The sequence below is a fragment of the Diabrotica virgifera genome, chromosome 4 (assembly GCF_917563875.1).
Source record: "Diabrotica virgifera virgifera chromosome 4, PGI_DIABVI_V3a".
In the NCBI taxonomy this organism is placed as follows: Eukaryota; Metazoa; Arthropoda; class Insecta; order Coleoptera; family Chrysomelidae; genus Diabrotica; species Diabrotica virgifera.
In genome coordinates this window covers 10,480,593-10,501,568 of record NC_065446.1, presented here as the reverse complement: position 1 = coordinate 10,501,568, position 20,976 = coordinate 10,480,593, and the positions used below count along the sequence as shown (strand labels likewise).

Genomic DNA, 20,976 nt, shown 5'->3' with positions numbered 1-20,976 from the left:
TAATATGGTTCAAAATATACCTAAAAATGTAAATAATAAATAAATTTTCCAGTTTTCCAATTAAGTCTCCATAATCGTACTTAACCATATACAAATATGTGGTGGATTTGAAAAATATTCAAAATATCTCGATAAAAACTGACTTTTCGAAAAAGAACTAAGAGGCAAAAAAGTCTTAAAAACAGTGTGTTTAACTAATGGTAATACAATAATAATTTAATTGGAACGTACACAAAAGTTTGGGGGGTTTAAGGGAACAAAACCCCCATAAAATTTTTATGGGGTGCACAAATTTCACTATAATTTTTTCTTAAGACGCTACTGCCATAAGAATGCTACATGTCTATTTACAATAAAAAATCTCTAATAATTTTCGATATATTGGAAAAATCAATTTTCATTTTGTAACTTCAAAAGGCTGTAACTTTTTTATGTGCACATTTGTACTAAGGTAAGTTAGGTTCAATCGAACTATTTTTGGTCCCAGAATATGTGATTAAAATGACCTGTATTTTTGTTACACCCTGTATATGTCTATGTCAGCGTAGTTTCTTTCAAGATGTTGTAAAGATGAATTCCTTAGTAATGTGTTGTATTGTATTAGTTGACAATCATTATATGTATATTTAGTAATCATATTGCTCTGAATTTGCAGGCTTTTGGACTTTACGTCATTTGTTCCTTCAACCGAAGTTTGAAAGAAGAACGTTCAAGGAGAGCACGGCAAAGAGCAGAGCTGCAACGACAACTGTCAGCACAAAGCCAACAATCCCATACACTACTACCACAACCTGAAATAGGCGAGGTAGGATTGGTACCACCCCCAATAGGAATATCTCATTTGGCCTCATCACCAGAACAGGAACCCATGCGACCTCCACGCGAACGAGCCACTGCACCACAACCACCTGCACCAGCAGATCCGGAAAAAGTATAAATGTTGATAATTTATTCTAGTGTCTATATAACTATCATCAGTTAATCTCTTTTGAGATTTTTAATGTAAATTATATTTTCTGTACAAATCTGTCTCAAAATTTAATTTGATTATGTCTGCCTTAGTACACGCAGCTTGCATAGTTAGTTGAAAGAAGAAGTTAATCTCCGTTAAGATTGTTAGAATCATTATTCGCAGACTGCTGCGATTGAAGCTGAGCAATCCTTTCTCTCTCAACGGGACTTGGTCTCGCTACTAGAATCTCAGCTTGTTTTTATCACTCGCTGTTCTTCGACACTCTTCTAACTAACTACTACTTAGCCCTTGAGGTTCATCTGATTATGTGAACTCATATAGACATTGAACATCACATCTTGCTGCTTATTAGATGCTATTGCCAAATTCCAAACGTACTTGCTTGTTAAACCGTAGCTATGATGGTTAAGAGACATTATCTGAGATCTTTAAGCCTTTATGAGAATATCTCGCTTCAGCAGCTACTTGTGAGAGGAAACTAATCCTTGTTCACATTATTTTTCCCTTTAAGGGACAAATTTTCCCTCCCTCCAGCTTCTTCTTGGCCTTCCTCTTTTCGTTCTCCCTTGTGGTGTCCACGTCAAAATCTGTTTGGGGATCCTGTTATCTTGGTACTGCGGGTTGTTACCCCCGATGATGGTGTTAATTAAGTTGAAACACTAATTACCGAAATATACTTATTTATAACACTATGTACGACAGTAACTAGTTGGTGTCGGGATGGATAATGTCTGTACTCTAACCACGTCGGTTTCTGAATAATGAATAATCCCTTTCTTTACTTTCTACGTATCTATAAATAAATCCCAATTGTTTGTTAGGATTTCATACTTGAATGTGACCATGAAAATACTAATAGTAACATAATTGCTGACTCCGTTGTTTTCAAAACGAGTGGCCTACATTGCAGAAGCAATGTCACCCATTTACGTAATGTAAACAGTACATGTAAATAATATTTGTTTGAGACTTTGAAAAATTAAATCGATATGGATTACTCATATTTTTTGGATGCTAATATAAATCCTGTACACTGTCATCTGGCTGCTGCTCATCTCCAGAAGTCCATTTCAGTTCCTAGTAACATTTTCTCTGTTCTTTGTTTGAGAGGCCAAATTTCACTGCCATATGTGATTACACACTTTTAAGTATGGTATTGTATATGAGCTGTTTGTTAGCTGTAGATATTCTTTGGTCCCACAGAATGCCGTTCATCATGGATATGGCTTTTCTACCCTGTATGTTAATGTGTCTTTTATAGCAGCATGAGTGTTCCATCTTGAGTTATCTTCATGCCCAGGTACTTGTATTCATCACAGTGTTTAATTTCTACCCCATCGTCTAATGTAATGGACTACTTTGTCCCTCCAATACACACGGCTTCAGTTTTCTTAATGGTGACTTCGAGAGCCCATTTTTTATATTATTCTATTAGCTTCCGCATCATTTAGCTGAAGTCGTCATGATCCTGGGCAATCAGAATTTGGTCATGAGCGAAACATACAGTGTATAATGTTGTCTCGTCAGTGAGAGGAATTCCCATGCCATTGCATTTGCTTTTCCACAGCTTGAGTGCTTGTTCCAGATAGAGTTTGAAAAGGGTAGGCGAAATTCAGCAATCCGGCTTCAATCCTTTTGTGACCTTAAATCCCTCAGACATCCGTGATCCAGTTTTAATTTTTGCAGTCGTTCCATTATACAGACTTTGGACTGCTTTGATAATATACAGGGTGTCCACGAAAATAGTGCGTTCCTTTAAGGTATGGATATAATACACAATGTAGAACAAAAAAGTCCTATAACATTTTTTTCTAAAGTTAACCGTTTCAAAAAAAAATTACATTGTTCTCTATATAAGCGAACTTTTATTTTCATAAAATTTAAAAATTTGGCATCACTACAAGAACTGTTGTTGATTTAGGTTATTGACACAAGAAAAATGTAAGTCAGACAGGTACAGCTGCAAAATAATTATACCACCCCATGTTTGAAAATAACAAAACAAGAATTTGTTTGTTTGTTTAGGATGAAGACAGGGTTTAATGTAAATACTAAAGGCTAATGCTGCAACTATTTTTGAATTGTGATTGTCTATGTTTAGATTTCTGTATACATAGTTGTCAGATTTCAATTTGCACACCAAAGTGTATTTTGGGTTTTTGGCCTGTACATATAATAATGTTCTTGAACTCCTAAGTGGAGCATAGAGCTTCAGTGAAATCGCGCCATCGGGTGCTATTTTGCCCTAAGGCGTTCACCTCATTCCAAGACACTCTTGACCTCTTATCTCGTCCATTATGGATCTTCTCCAAGTTTGTGCTGGGCGACCTCTTTTTCTTTTTCCTTGGGGATTCCACTCTAGGGCTTTGATAAGACCATTTTTAATGTCGGTCTGCTGTAGTGTTGACCATAGTTTGCCGAGGGCCCTTTTAGCCCCAACTCGCAAATTTCAAATATGCCGTTGGGACCCGATCCTCCAATCTACCTCACCAGTTCAGTATATCCTTGGACATTGACATCTAACACTTGAGACCTCTATTAAGACTCAAGTGGCGTAAATCCTAGAATAGCTTCAAGGGTAACGGAAGGGTAGTTACCGTGTAGTAATAGGCAGATTTAATTTTTTCAGTTTCTTGGTCACTATTAGTAGATTAATGACAATAGACAATTTAAAAGATTATTGTTCTTTGAAGGGAACCATTCTCGTTGGAACTTTACCTCGCTGAGCAGATGGGACGTGAATTATAAATTGTAAAATTCCCTCATCTTCTTTAGTCTCAGCATCCGTTATGGCTTGCAAATTTTACAAGCCTCGGAGGTGTAACCAGAGAAGGTTCCCATTGTTTTCAATCTGATGGGATGTAGAGTAATATTTTTGATGTTACTTTATGTGCTATTAGATTGAAAACTTAGTCTTTTGCTAGCAGTTGCCGCTAGGGCATCCCTGCCATTTAGTTCGTTGCGATCCGTAACTGCACGCCGGGGTTTGTTTTGGTTGGATCAGAGAGAGCAGCATACGTGCCTCCTGATGAGAGACTAATAAGTTTCGAAACCGGTAGAGGTGCTTGCTGCACTCTCTGATTGAACTAGAATATGATGCGGCTGTAGTTTCGTGTTGCAACGCAATTGAAAATGGTTATTCATTTTTTATTATTGTTCTTGTTCTTAAAGAAACAGATTAGTTAAGAATATTGCCAACATATGGTATAATAAGCAGTAAAACAAAAATCAGAAAGGAAAAAGAGATTTTTATCTTGCTAATATAGACACTAGTTAAATTATTATTAAAAAAAGACTTTGTGCCAGTCACCTATAATTAATACAAATAATGCCTATTTAAATCTAATCAAAGGCAAATATTAAATATTTTCACTTTTGAACGACCTACTGCCTACTTTATTTTGGTTGGTTGGCATATATTTTTTATTCTTATGGATTTTACTGGTATTTTTTATTATTTAAATTGCACCATGACAAAACAACTACCATTTGGTATGAAATTGTGGATATACATAATAGGTGTATACGGGTTGATTATAATAATATATATTTTTTGTATTTGCAATGTAAATATATCGGCTTATCATTTGTTTAGTCGATTAGAAAGTGATAAGTACTATATTAATTTATTGTCGTTCGGTTCAAGGTTATTTCAAGATAATTACAAAATTAACGGAAATGTATTAAATTATTTGAAAAGTTGCATAGGAATGTAATTTTTTTTAAATATAACATCTTCCAACTTCAGAAGAAAATTCTCTAGGCTCTTGAGCATTTTTAAACTAATTTTTCTATTTAACTCTCGCAGTCTAATATAACTTCGAATTTTAGCGAAGTAAAGGACAACTTCGTAAGGCACTGATGTAGTTGTTATTTGTGATATTGTTTTATCAGCTAATTTGTGAAAAATGTTCTCCTTTTTAGATAAAGAGTTACCATGCATCTTATAGAACTCCGTCTAGAGTTTCAGAGCCACAAAAGAGAACCTCTAGACTCTAGAGACAGCTTGTATCCAGTCAGGGCTCTGTTCATGTCTCTATTAATGTTGAAATTAATTGTTCATCACATGTTGGAAGCTGTGACTCCTCAGTAATCGTCTCTATGTTCTTTTGATGTGCTAATTTACAACTTAAAATACTGTTTGATGATTTTATAATATCTTCACCTCTTCTCTACGTCTTCTTTTTGTGATTCTCAGTGTTCTTTCCTCAGATTTTCGCTTTAGGTCAGTATTTGATGAGCCTCCAGGTAAGTTTAGAGTAGGTACTGAACCTTGTAGAGATTCATCAGCCTTTAAATAACGAGCATTCTTTGGAGAGTAATTCAAAAGCCTTTGTTTCAGAGGAATTTCATAATGTTTTTCTTCAAAATGTATTGAGCAAATCGTTACTGAAAAAAGGTAAAGTTACTTATACTTACATAAAATATATTATTATAAATATAAATATTTATTTAATACATCTCTTTTTGATATCTTCTTATTACTTATTTTTGATATTATATCAATTTCTTATAAATATACATTTTAGAATTAATTCCAAACTTACATTTTTTTAAATTAATTTTATTATATCTTCTCTGCGACAAGCGATTATCCATTGTTTCGACAAATTATCTGTCTTTGGAAAGCTGAAGTATTTTATTTTCGTACCTTTTGTACTTTGATTATAGTTTTTGCAATTATATACGGCACAATTCGGCATTGTAAATTTATGCCAGACCCACACGATACCAAAAACAATACAAATAATAAATTGAATATTATTACGTTCAATAATGTCTAATAAATTAAAAGTAACAAAATATATTCTATATTCCCCGCTCCGTAAAACTGTCAGCTGTAAAGAATTTCACAAATGCATGTAAAAATGTATCTGCAAGTTTTTTTTTATTTAGCTCCACTTAATCTACAATCTGTTAACACTCGTAACAATAAGTAAATTTTATGACAATAATTAGAAGAAAAAATGACTTGTAGGAATTCTCTCCAGTGAGAGGCTTCCTTTAACATATAATTAACAAAGTTAATAATGTAGTGGTAACTGTTAAATAATTTTATTTAAATCTGTTTATTAAGTCTGTAGGCTTAAAACGCTTTAGTCGACGCACTTCATCGTTGACATTAAACAGTTCGCGCACTAAGTCATTAGAGTGAGCACTAGTTTTGTTTTTGTATTTTTCACTGTACTTTGTGACTTCAGTTTTTATGGATGGAACTTGGAGGTCTTTTTCTATTATGTTGTTCGAAACATACCGCGGAGCATTGGCTATAATTCGAAGAACTTTGTTCTGGAATCTTTGTAGGATTTCTAGGTTTGAATTGCTAGCAGAACTCCATAATTGAATTCCATACGTCCATATTGGCTTCAGTACGGCTTTATATATTGTTATGATCTGCTTCTTATTAATTTTATATTAATTATTATTTATTTGATTAATTATTTAATTGTCGCAAATCATACATAAAAAATGAATAAAAAATCTCAGGGTGCCTTTTTATACTATTAAAAAAAATCTAAATTATCTCACGTTACACTTATCTTCTCTCGTGAGTTCAGTATCTCTTAGTTGATCCTAATCGGGATAAAATAGGGAAAAGAAATAAAGCAAAATATTAAAATAAACATACAGAATTGTCTTTTATTTATCAAAATCAATACTCTAAAATCTATCAAAACTAAAACCTGTGGACACAGATGTCCGAATGAAATTTTTACCTCTTAAATATTATTATAGTTAAAAAAAAACAATTTATCGGTTTGTTCCCGATACCTATGGTAAAACACTAAACAAAACAAATTTATGTATTCGCAAGATTACCTATATTTACTATTTACTTTTTGAAATATTGGAATTTTAATTCATATGCTTTTTACTCAAAAATTTAGTTTTCGAACATAAAAATCTCTTTCACATAAATTGACTGACCTTTTGCTTCACTCACTCTGATGTCTTCTCGTGACCCAAAACAGCTCTCCCTCGTTGACTATGTTAAAGGCTACTCATCAAAGCCCTCTCCGTTCTCCAGCTTCAAAACTATCAGCATACCAGCACCAATTCTCCAACAAGCCGGGCCTCTTTTGACACGTACTCGATTCAAACAAAACTCCAAAAATTCTCTGCTCTCCTTCTCACAATAATACAGAATCAAAGAGGTATTTCGTCTCAATTTGATCTGTCTCTCGTTCCACTTTTCAACACTATTCTCCACTATCAAACAAACCACTGGTACTTGCTAACTATCTATTCACGAAAACGTCGAACTGCTCCTCAGCGATGCCAAAAACATAATGACTTCCTTTTCAAACTCTCTCAATCATCCAATCCACTTTTCCCCTTCCACATTGCCAAGAATCAGAAACATCGACTTTTCCATACGACAAACAAACAGTCATTTTCAAAATTATTCCGACCATCCTAATTACTTTTGGAGAACTATAAAACATTTACTCGTGTTGAACAAAGATAATAAAATTCCAAACTTTCTTTTAAAACCACTTTTCTCGAAAATGATAATTACATCCAGCTGTGGATTCTATAGTTTCCGTAGTAAACAAACTTTCTCCATTTTAAATCTAAATACATAGTCCTTTTCACTTTAATTATTCACAAAAGTCTTTAATGGTTCATCGGAAAGCTCATTAAAAAGAGAAATCCACTTACATCCAAACTAAATTCTAATAAATATTTACAGCTCAATATACAGGGTGTATCAAATTTATGTGCCCGCGTTATTTAAAAAAAAATTTAATTTAATTTTCATTTTGCTTTTGATTGATAAATTGAAAACACAATAATATTAAGATCTTATTTGTGAGATTTAATTGTGATTTCCTGCCAATAAGCCAGTAAAGTTGTCTTAGTTTGAGACCCAATTGTTTTCGTTTTGTAAATATATGTGTTCTCCATGTTAATCTTCTGTCAAGATGTAAACCTAAATATTTGACTTCATTTCTCTGAGTAATCATTTGATTATTTAATAACACTGCTGGACATATACCTCTTCTTAGTGTAAAGGTAACATGGATTGATTAGGTCGCATTAACTCGAATTTTCCATTTTTTTAACCATGCTTGGATATTATTAAGGCTGGCTTGTAAGTTTCTTGAGGCAGTTACTGGATCATGATGTGAGGCGAGTATTGCAGTGTCATCTGCGAAGGTTGCTGTTATTGTAGTTCTTGAAGTTGGTAGATCTGCAGTAAAAAGCTGGTACAACATTGGTCCTAACACGCTGCCTTGCGGTACTCCTGATTTTATTTGGTATAATTCTGAATATTCTGAATGGTATTTAACTGAATAGAATCTGTCAGATAAGTAAGACTTTAGAAGTTCATAATATGGATGAGGCAATAAGTTTTTTAGGTTATAAAGTAGACCTTTGTGCCAGACTTTATCGAACGCTTGGCTTATGTCAAGAAACGCTGCTGAGCAATATCGCTTATTTTCAAAGTCGTTGCTGATATGTTTTACTAATTGCTCTATGGTTCCATGTTCTTGTCTAAACCCAAACTGATGTTCTGGTATGAGATTTTTGCTATCTAGTATTGGATTGATGCTTTTCATTATTAATTTTTTCAGCACTTTGGAAAGCACAGGCAGTAAACTTATTGGCCTATATGATGTTAATTCCTCTAGTTTTTTTTCCTGGTTTTGGGATCATAATTATAACTGCCATTTTCAGTTGTTGCGGAAAATAATTTAATCTTATTATTGCATTAAAAATTTGTAATATAGCCGTTATTTTTTACTTCAAGTATTATTTTTTTTTAGTTCCCTTGCTGCTTTATTATATTTATTTTTATTGCTCACTGTTCTGTTTTGTTGCCAATTTCCTCTTGCCTTCTTTTCTCTGAAATTTTTTCTTTTATAGTTGGAGGGCAGGATTCTTTTCTTGTTGACTGTTTGTAGTTTGGAGTTGCTGCCCATGAAGCTTTCTGTATGTTTTTTATGAGGTTAGTTATCGCCCATTCAACATCTGCAGGTGTTTTTAATGGTATTTTTAAATCTATTGCTTCATCTAATACTTCTTGAAAAGTATCCCAATTGGTCTTTTTATTGCACAGAGTGGGTGGATTTGGATTCTGACTTATATCGGAGTACATGTTCATAAGGACTGGAGTGGTATCTGCAAGTTAAGTGGCAAGTATGTGGGTTCCTCGAAGCTGACGTCGTGCGCGAAACGGACGGAATTAGGCGCCAAAATCGGCATACCGTCTGTACGTGTACCGTGGTAGAATATATTTTGGGATTATGGCCAATGTTATAGCGAATTCATTAGCACAATACATTGCAGTAATCTATTGCCGTATATCTCACGATTCATGTCGAATGGTATTTAAAAAATTAAATAATTTGTGTGTTTTTGATATATATTTATATATTTGTGTTGTACAATGATATAATTGATAATTATTTAAACTATTTTATACTACACTATACGTGTTAAAATCTTATATAGTTCTTCCACTCTATCTTTGCCCATGCATGAAATTATTCAGGAATTACTTTTTACACTAGATCTCTTTTTTACTCGAAACTAGTATCGCAAAATTAAGCTGCTTGTCCATAGACACCACAATAAGTTAAATCGATACGACATGTCTTTGATACCTTGTTAATAGCGCATTTGTTGCGTATATTGGAATTTGTAACTTATATTGTTTATTTTATAAAGTTATATTGTGTTAAATACATTATAATATATATAAATATAAATGTACAATATAAATTTATAAAATACGTCCACCGATAATAGCCATTTCCTAATTATTACATTGACAGTACTTATCAATGATATTACACATCGACATACGTTTCAATTAACGTTTTGATTTATCTTGTTTGAAAATTAATCATGACGGTTAAGCAAAGATAAAATGGAACAACGATACCATATATGTTTTTAAAACATTTACACATTTACAAACTGTAATTGCTATTTTTTAATGTAAAAGATTGATTATTAAGCTTGGTCATGTTCATATCACTAAAATAGATTATGACTCTATGTTTTTACACTGTTTACGTACTTATTTTTGTTGTTTCAACTTTGTGTTAATTAATATATAAGAGGTTTCACTTTCGCTCTAACCGTTCTATGTTATTGTTTTATCTTTTATGTTATTTACTCTTTTGGTAGTCACATCTTTTTGTTAATTTTTGGTAGCTAGATGTAAGTATTGCATTTAAATTTGTGTGTTGCTCTTTTTATTTGACACAAAATTCACAGCGCTGCAATAAGCTGAGTTTTATAATTTTATAGCTACATATATAAGTTTGAACCAATATATTAGATTGAACAAATCCATATTTTCTATAAATATCCTTGGCGAAGATCATCAAAAAATCTTAAAGTAACATATTTCCACTTTGTATCCCTTTACAACATAAAAGATACGCTCCTGTAAACTTAACTATAAATATGTAAGCATCTGTGCATGTATAGCAACTACAAAAGTTCGCTGGTTTCAACACTCTGGTGTCCAAATCTGTTAGTATTTGCAAATGTACTGTTTTTCCAAAACCTCACAGATTTCAACACCCCTGGTGGTGCCGTGGTGCCAACGCACGCTAGCATCTGTAAATATGCCGTCCGGTGACGAAAATTGAACCTAAGCGAGACACAACCTGCGCCGCACAGTGGTCCTTTCTGACGATCTATGGTTGCAAAAGTATTACACCACAATTAGTCGGAGAGATAGAAGCGGATTTTGTGCGTGATAAGTAATATGGAAAAACTATACGGAAATATGTTAAATTAGTTGTGTACATGACTTTCTCCATCGGCCGGAAACCAGAGTGGGGGACGAGGGTAGTTATAAGGGGTCAAAGACGCGGTTTTTATTATTTTTTTTTTGTGACGCTCATGATCGAGATAGTGCACCAAAATTTGGGAATAAGTAGGTCATGACGTAACTAAGTAAAATCTCCAGGGGTGGAACGCTGCGTGGCCGACAAAGGGATGGGGGTAGGGGTGAATATAAAAAATATAAAGGGTTTTTTTGCGACTTTCGTGACTGAGATAATGCACCAAAATTTGGTAATAAGTAGACCATGACATAACTAAGTAAAATCCCCAGAGTGGGGGACGAGGGTAGTTATATGGGGTCAAAGTCGCGGTTTTTATTATTTTTTTTTGTGACGCTCATGATCGAGAAAGTGCACCAAAATATGGTAATAAGTAGGTCATGACGTAAGTAAGTACAATCTCCAGGGGCGGAACGTTGCGTGCCGACAAAGGGCAGGGGTGAATATAAAAATTATAAGGGATTTTTGTGACGTTCGTGATCGAGATAGTGAAGCAAAATTTGGGAGTAAGTAGATCATGACGTAACTAAGCAAAATCTCCAGGGTCGGAAACCAGAGTTGGGGATGAGGGTAGTTTTAAGGGGTCAAAGTCACAGTTTGTATTATTTTTTTGTGACGCATCACAACATTTGACCGCCACGCAGCGTTCCGCCCCTGGAGATTTTACTTAGTAATGTCATGATCTACTTATTCCCAAATTTTGGTGCACTATCTCCATCATGGGCGTCACAAAAAAATAATAAAAACCGCGACTTTGACCCCTTATAACTAACCTCGCCCCCACTCTGGTTTCCGGCTGTTGGGGAAAGTCATGTGCACAACTAATTCAATATATCCCCGTATAGTTTTTCCATATTACTTATCACGCACAAAATCCGCTCCCAGCTCTTAGACTAAATATAAGGGACTGAAAATTCGTATACAGTTAAAACATTGTTGTATTCGCCCCGAGCGTTAACAAAGTGTCAAAGCAAAATCGACCGACCTGCTCATGGTGGCGGATTTTTGAAATTTTATAAGGACGCTTTGTGTATGTTTAAATGAGACATTTAAAAAAAATGCCGTGTCACGCTAGTGATATTATGTATTAATATAAACAGAAAATAAAAACGCACTTAATCTGATATAAATTCTTCACTTTCCAATATTGATTATCAGTTCGATTTTGTATACATAACCTCACTATCGCAGTTTATGTCAATAAATCTTTATTAACGCAAAAGAAAATATTTTTGTTGCACTATAAATTACAGTATAAATTAATAACTAATGAATTCTAACAATTTTTTTCGGTTATTATCACAAAAAAATAAAATATTCAAGTTTAACAAAATAATCCCATAAGACTCAATATTAAAACGTCCTTACAAAATCTGACAGCGTGTCACCTGACTGTAAGTAGAGGGGAGACGCACGGAGCCAATAATAATATGTAAAATACAAGAACCTACAAAAATTAAAAAAATATAGAAAGAGCACGTTCGAGCATACAAGAGTAACTTTTTCTAAGAGATAAATGAATAAAGTAACAATAAAAAAATAGTTTAGCAACAATCCCAAAAGTTCTACTCTATTAAAATCTTTACAAATTCTTATTTTAGTGCTAATCTATCATCATTTTTACAATCAAATATTTTTTTATCAACAAAGGTACAACTATTGTTTTATAATATTGTAAATATACCTGTTCGCTTGACTTCCATTTCAAAAAAATATTAAAATAACAGTTTTAAGGCTGTATGACACTATACATTTTCTTGTATCATTTCTAATATCGTTTCTGATATGTCAAAAAAATGCATAGTGCCATACACAGATATAAGAAACGATATCAGAAACGATACAAGAATTTAAGTCAGACACAGATTCTTGTACAAGAACTGCGCCAATTTCTGCGCAAAGAGCAAGAACGTAAAACCTGCTGGTAAAACATCTAAAATGTCATAATTACTTACTCATAATGGCTGCTGAAATGAAAATGGGATCATGTATTGATGAATTTATTTGTGTTTTTGTAGGTATTATTTATAAATCTTTTATTGATACTTAATATACCGTTTGGTATGGACTATACTGTTCTACTAATAACCATATATTTAGCTCCTAGTAAAGTTCAAACTATATCTAAATGTAGGTTTCATGGTGCATAATTTTTTAATAGACGAAAATACAATAGTTCCTAATTTGGATCAAACTGAAGATAATTCTAATGAAAATATTTTAGCACAAATATCAAAACAAAATAGAAACACAAATAATCAACCTCAAACAGTCAACGTTAAATTCTGGTTAACATTAAAATGTTAATTAAAAGTTTATAAATTTTATAAAATCCTTAAAATCAGCTGTAGATGCAGTACTACCAACTACCATAACGTGACACAGGGTGACAAACAAAATTTCGACCAATCACGTGCCGAATTTCATACAATTTTCGATACAAGAACTTGCATAGTGTCATACAGGGCACAAATGTACGTACAAGAAATGATACAAGAAAATGTATACAAGAAACGATATCAGAAACGATATTAGAAATGATACAAGAAAATGCATAGTGTCGTACAGCCTTTAGATACACTTAAATATTTTCTAATAATGTGTTTTTGTAAAGGCATAACTTTGATTATTAATTTCTTATCGCCGCTTATTTAGTCTACCAAAAGTTATCAGAATTTAATGACAAAGACAACGCAGTTGTCACTCGGGGTGTTGACTATGCTAATATTTTTATTTATCATAATAAATTGTATTTTTCAGATACTTCCATCTCGCAAACAAAAACAAGTAAAAATAAACATCAGGCGGTGAGTCACGCGTCCCACGGCCCAAGAAAACTGTACGCCGATGACAAACGTTCCCAAGCGAGACCTGCGAACGAATACACTGATAGTAGGATGCGCAGAACTGTCTACGCAGTTCGCCGGTGCAGGTTGTGTCTCGCTTAGGTTCAATTTGCGCCGGGCCTAATTCGAATCCTAGTGCGCATGTCAGCCCAGCCAGTACTTAAATTTTTTTATCCGTGTACTGAAATGATCGTCACGAAACTGTGACTGAACCTGAACGATCACAATTTAGTTTTGAACAATCGGAAGGACGATGCGATGAACGATCATTGTTTTGTTGCAACGTATTTTGTGTACTGCGCATGAGCGTGATCGATACATGACGGTGTTTCTTTTTGTTGAAACAAACCTAAAGACGTTAAAATTAAAGTAGACGATAGCCTTTTTTTTTAATGTAAATTATTTATCCTTTAATAGTTACTTCTCACGAGCTAAAACACTATATTTTTATGAATGTCGCAAAATAAGGTGTACCATCGTACATACAAACAAAATCATCCCACTTTTGACGATTTTTAAGAAATGTCTTTACTGTCTTCTTCCAATGTAACTTTCATCGCTTTAAAAGAGCATTATCGTATAACGCACGTTCATTTTATGAATATTCAGCCCTGTGATGGATGACCGAAGTTATCTTTAACGTTTGCGTATAACTCTGAGGGATAACTATGTCCATAACTATTTACGTAAATTCGGTGTGACGTATCCGTCACCGTTATGAGGTAGTTATTTCTTAAACGTTAAAAAAGAAATAACATTTGAGTAACAAAGTGAACCTTATGTAGAAATAGTTCAAGTTGGAGTGAGTGCGAGAGATTGGTCGGAACATGGCACAGGATGGGAAGTTAACCATAAAAGCAGCGTTGCCAGAGTTGGTACATGGACAGCCTAAGTCTGACGTCACAAATGTCACAAAATTGGGAGGAGCTTATATTGACTCCAAACAATTTTGTTTGTAACGTTAAATGGTCATGAGGAATTTTTCATTTTTGTGCTTTGTGTGGCAAAATAAGACTTCATTTAGGTATTTCGTTAAAGAAACGTGTTAATTAAGAGATTTTTATTCGTTTTTGCTCAGGGGGTTTTTATTCCTTAGTGGTTGAAAATAAACATAACCTCAAAACTGTTTACGTTCTAATCATTGCATTAAATTAACTCACCTGGACAAAAACGAATAAAAATCTCTTAAATGACACGTTTCTTTAACTAAATAACTAAATGAAAAGTCTTATTTTGTCACACAAACCACGTAAACAATCAATTAATAATTCCTTATGAGTGTTTAACATTATAAACAAAATTGTTTGGAGTCAAATATAAGCTCCTCCCAATTTTGTGACGTCAAGACTTAGGATGTCCATTAACAACCAAACTTTTGATTTAAAGCAAAAACCTAAAATTTTGAGATATAAGAAATTTGCTTCAAATAACATTAAACGACGTTTTTTTTTTTAAGTTTTTGTACAAAATGTGTTATTTTAGTACATTTTGTGTCACTATTCCAGTCATTTCAGTGCATTTACAAAAATTTCTCTGGCAACACTCCATAAAAGTTTAAAATCCCTATGTTTATAAATTTCAACTTATGCATTATTCATTCAACAATTATATCTCGATTTGATTTTTGTATGATTTTTAAAATTGTATTACCCTTCTATTCTTAAATTATTAGCTTTACTTTTCATTTTTAATTATTGTTTTCATTTTATTATTACCTACGTGCTTTTAATTGTTATTTGAGGTGTATGTTTTTGATACTTTTAATTTTGTGCTGCTTTATATTTGATATAATACAACCTGAAGCAGCGTTCTTCGTTGAAGATTCACTTGATTTTTATCTAAAAACAAGTCAAAGATGAACCTTACCTTACACATCCTTCCATAACTACAAAGTTATCTCATAACTTGAGGTTTAACGTCGCGTTATAAAGTGACAGTTGATATATCAGATAACTCAAGAACTGTCAAAAAATAACGCAAGTAGTTAAGTTAAATATGATACATCACACCAATTCGAGGATTATAACTTAACTACAGGATAACTTTACGTTATATTTAACGTGAGTGATTCATCACAGGGCTGATTATCTGGTACTTATTCGCTCCGTGCATGACTGACGCGACACCTAGCGTAGTCGCCTGACAATTTTGGCGACCACGATTTGACGTTAAGCATATGATAGACATATGACATATGTGACGGTGATATGTAATATTTATTTACCATTTCTGATCAAAGTTGTTATACAAACAATAAGTTCGAGAAGACAGTCAGTGACTAGTCCACGTCAAGTGGAGCATGTTCACTTTAAAATAATATAAATAATACCGTTGATAGATAAATATACAAGGTATATTTACTATTAATTATTAATATTCTGGTATATTTATCAGTAAACGATAATACATTGAATAAATATACATAATATGATATCAAAGTGCGCATGCGTTGTGGTGGACTAAAAGTCACCGACAGGATCCGCGAACGAACATAATGACAATGACATTACAAAAATTCCCCAAAATTGTCATATTTCGCTGCTACGGACGCTGGCATAGTTTCGTGTAACCCCACCATGGTCACGCACGGTGCGAATACATCGCGCCCTTAGTAATATAGAGGCACAATTCAAAAAAGTAGATTTTTGGGAAATCGCGTTTTAAGATTCTGGTTTCCAAAATTACAGCTATTTTTTCAAATAACATGCTTATTATTTAAGTTGTAAATGTGAAATTTGGCAGATTTGTTATTTGATAATTGCACTATAAATAGCAATGAGAAAAATTTAATATAAATAAACTCCATTAATTACATGTAATTGAAAAAAAACTTTCAAGTTAGTCCCATATAGTACAAAAAAATATAACAGAAATAAGGAACTGTTTAAGTTTGACCCCTTATATTATTATTAATGCTCTGTCGCGATTTATGCAAAATAGCGATCTATTATGAATTAGACCCATTTATTTATTATATTTTGCATAATATAACGGCTCAACTAAAAACTATTCTATATACAAAATGTTAAAACACAATCTAACCAGGATTTTCATCATAGAAAGACATGTTACTGATTGCTCCCTTGTAGCAATAAACACCAGAGGTGGTCGGGGAGAGTGAAAGAGGCATAAATATCTTTACCGAACCATTCATGTCTTTTTCTCCCTCTGTCAACGCTAACGGGTAGAGAATTTCATTTTGTGCCCATATCATTCAAAATCACAGTTAATACAAATTTTGAGTTGAGCCCTTATATTACTGAGGGTGCGACATGATATAAATATTTCAATTTCTCATTTAAGAATATATACTGTGCCTTTGTAAAACTGCGGCCTTAAAAGAGACTTTATAACTTTTTAAATTTTATGTATCCGATTTAATAAACGTTTGAATAGAATTTTGACTTTGGATTTTTGTAGTAAAACCTCATTTTAAACTTGTTGGAATGCTTTTATCTGTCCTTTTTACTAAAGTTTATATTAATACGAAGTTTTCTTCGGGATAACTTGCTTTGCCCTTATTTTTTGACGGGAAATTTAGTAGTTGGGCTGTATATCATTAATTACAAGTAAACTTTAATAAAAAAATTTTGTCTTGGTAAAAGGTATATTAGTTTAAAAAGCCCCTATAGGGCTACAAACATAGAAACAAAACGTTTTCGCTCTGTAACAAGAGCATCATCATCAGTGTTACAAGAACATGGTGAGCCAACTAAAAAATACAAAGGTCAAAACCTTTCAAAAACAGACTAAAAGTCTCATATAAATGCAAACATGACAAAATCCAAAGGATGGATATAATTCCTATGGATACGGCCCTAGGGCAATACATGATTCCCACACGTGGTAAGTGGGTCAATAGGTAACAATTAGGTCATTATGTTACAAGAGGTGACAGGCAACTCTTGCCTCTTGGCAACAGTTGCCTGTCACCTCTTGTAACATAATGACCTAATTGTTACCTATTGACCCACTTACCACGTGTGGGAGTCATATGTTGCCCTAAAGCCACATCCATAGGAATTATATCCATCCTTTGGATTTTGTCATGTTTGCATTTATATGAGACTTTTAGTCTGTTTTTGAAAGGTTTTGACCTTTGTATTTTTTGATTGGCTCACCATGTTCTTTTAACACTGATGATGCTCTTGTTACAGAGCAAAAACGTTTTGTTTCTATTTGTAGCCCTATAGGGGCTTTTTAAACTAATATACCTTTTACCAAGACAAAAATTTTTTAATATATTTTATTTTGAAAGATCTCGCTTAAGTTATCTTTATTTATATTTTTCATCATGGAATAATGAAGTTTGGGACTTGTTGTGGATCTGAGAATGTTAAGATCATCTTCATCATCATCGTCAAAGAACTGCATCTACAAAATACCCTGTGAATGCAATAATTTCTAAGTGGGAGAAACTGCAGGACTATTAAATGTCAGGATCAACGAACATGAAACATACATGAAAAACAGGGATTTTGACAAATCACAGATATGCAAACATTTCTGTGACAATAAACACAGACCACGGTGGAAAGATGCATCAATAGTCATAAATGAAACAGAAATGAAAAAGAGAAAAAAATCAAAGAAGCAGCCCTGATCCTACTGAATGAAGAAAAATGTGTAGCGAATCCATTATCAGAACGCAGCAGACTTACGGCTTGTACATATGTAAGCGGTTGCGTTTCGTTTTACCTGAAAAATCCAAACGCCGCGGTTCAAATTAACCAAGGAACAAATGCAACCGCAAAGTATCGTGCACATGCAACCGCGAGTTTAACAGCGTTTAAGCAGGTAAATCGCGACGTAAACGCCTGCATATGTACAAATCCTTAGAATGCATAAATAGAGCACAAGGAAACGTGAAGCAAATCATACACTACATAATATGCAACACACAATACATAAGCCCATCAGAATCAAAACCTGCTAAATCCTAAATTTTCGTTCTGCTAAATCCAAATTAAAGTACAAATTTCTGAAGATGTAATGGGCATGCAGAAAAGTGACAAATTAGTGTACAATTTTATGATATTTATTGATACCCCTTTGATTGAGAAATGCGGGATACTTTTTGGAAAACATTTTTAATGTTTTTTTAGCCTCCTGACAAAATTTCAAAACATGGATCTAGCAGGTTTTGATTCTATAGGCCTCACATAAACCTAACTTACCCCAAAAACCTTAGACATAATAAGAATAGATAAGGTAAGGTATGACCCGCTCTATGTATAGAATCAAAAGCAGCTTTAATATCTATAAACGTAATATATGTCTTCTCCTATTTCGTTTTTCCTTTCAATTATATTTCTCAGTATGTATAAATTATCTGTTGTTCCTCTTTTCTTCCTAAAAGCCGCTTGTTCTTCTTCTAGTTTTCCTTCCAGTTCTTTCCTGAGCTTCCGTTCTATTATCCCGGTATACAGGGTGTTTCATTAATAATTGTCCATATAGTAATTGGAGAAACCTTAGCACAAAATTCGAAGATTTAACCTAAAACACTTAAATAAAATGTGGTTCCTTACTGAGTTACAGGGTGTTTTATCTAAGAATTTAAAAACTATTTTTGTTCAGCATTTTAAAACTATACGATGTATCCTTTTCATACTTGGCAGAAAGTGTGACTATTATACACCCTACTAAATTATGATAAAGAAACGTTTCTAGCTACTATCAGAGGCGTACGACAGGGGATAGTAAATGGTTGACCCTTCTCAAATTTTACGCCACTGCAGGAATTAATATTTTAGTGCCATTTTTATATTCTCCAATACTTCATAGGTAAATAATATACTCTTCATTGGTAACGATAAAGTCATTAGTTTTCGAGATTTTTGAAGTTAAATATGAAACGGCACAGTTATTTTGATTAATTTATGGTATGATTCATATGATTAAAATTTTAAAATTATTTGTACCCAGTACTTTAAAACTATTTGGCATATCCTTATCATACTTGGCAGAAAATGTAGGTACTGTACACCCTACTAAATGAAGATAAATAAACGTTTCTAGCTACTACCAGAGGCGTACGACAGGGGATAGTGGCTGGTTGACCCTTCCCAAACTCTACGCCACTGACGAAATTGCTATTTTAGTGTAATTTTTTGACTTTTCAATACTTTTTATGTAAATACTCTTCATTCGTAACGATAAAATGATTAGTTTTCAAGATATTTGAAATTAAAAATGAAGCAAAACACAATACATTAATCAAAATAACCGTGTCGTTTCATTTTTAACTTCAAAGATCTCGAAAACTAATGACTTTATCGTTATGAATTAAGAATATATTATTTTCATAGAAAGTATTGGAGAGTCCAAAAATTGAACTAAAATAGCAATTCTGCCAGTGGCGTAGAATTTGGAAAGGGTCAACCGTTCACTTTCCCCCGTCGTACGCCTCTGGAAATAGCCAAAAACGTTTGTTTCACATAATTTAGTACCTTGTACAGTACTTATACTTCCTGCCAAGTATGAAAAGGATACGTCGAACAGTTTTAAAATGCTGAGCAAAAATAATTTTTGAATTTTTAGATAAAACACCCTGTAACTCAGTAAGGAACCACATTTTATTTAAGTGTTTTAGGTTAAATCTTCGTATTTTGTGCTAAGGTTTTTCCAGTTACTATATGGACAATTATTAATGAAACACCCTGTATACTTTATATGCCACAGATTTTTTAAATACACACTGTTCTGCATTTACTTAACTTTACCTTATCTTAATTTGATGATTTCGAGTTTTTCTAAGGACATATTTTTTTCGGACCCCCCTTAATGAACTGCCCTGTATTAAGATCCAATATATGGCAGGGATACATTTACAGCATACAAGGTTTCTCCCCATGTGATTTTCTGACGCGCTCGAGTAACTGCACAAATCGCCGCATGCGCTCCCCCACCATTAATACAATGTTTAGTTTTCTTAGTGTTATTATTGCACCTGTTATGTTTAAATTATAAATAAAAACAAGTAATTGGACTTCGTAAGTCCTAGGTTTTCACCCAAAGTAATCGAAAGTAGAACTGGAAGACGATATTTGAATTTTACGTGTAACTTTGCGTGGATTGATATACGAATTTACTAATGTTGAGTCATTCTTACTAAACTTTGACATTTGTCACCTCATTTGTGATTCTACCCGGTATAATGGCAGAGGAGTTACATTGGCGGTCCTACGGACCGACGGAAAGATTGCCTAGGTCAAATATCTCACCTTAGTACCATCCTTGGATTATCAGCTTTTATTTGACACCTCATTTGTCATTCTACCTGGTATAATGACGGAGAAGTTATATTCGCGGTCGTACGGACCGACGGAAAGACAGCCTAGGTCAAATA

At 33.4% G+C, this 20,976-nt stretch overlaps 1 protein-coding gene across 2 annotated transcripts in view; it reads left to right on the top strand.

The window, feature by feature from the left end:
* Positions 1 to 20,976, top strand: part of LOC126882910 (uncharacterized) — a 121,235-nt gene that overhangs the window by 37,391 nt on the left and 62,868 nt on the right. The window contains exon 5 of one of the 2 annotated variants that reach the window (XR_007697426.1): positions 656 to 2,789. Coding sequence is in view for 1 of the 2 variants with exons in the window: in XM_050647987.1 (XP_050503944.1) it covers positions 656 to 937 (282 nt within the window). In the remaining variant the exon portion in view is untranslated. Of the gene's footprint in view, positions 1 to 655; positions 17,027 to 20,976 lie in introns of those variants that run through there. The other variant, XM_050647987.1, reaches the window with a different exon arrangement.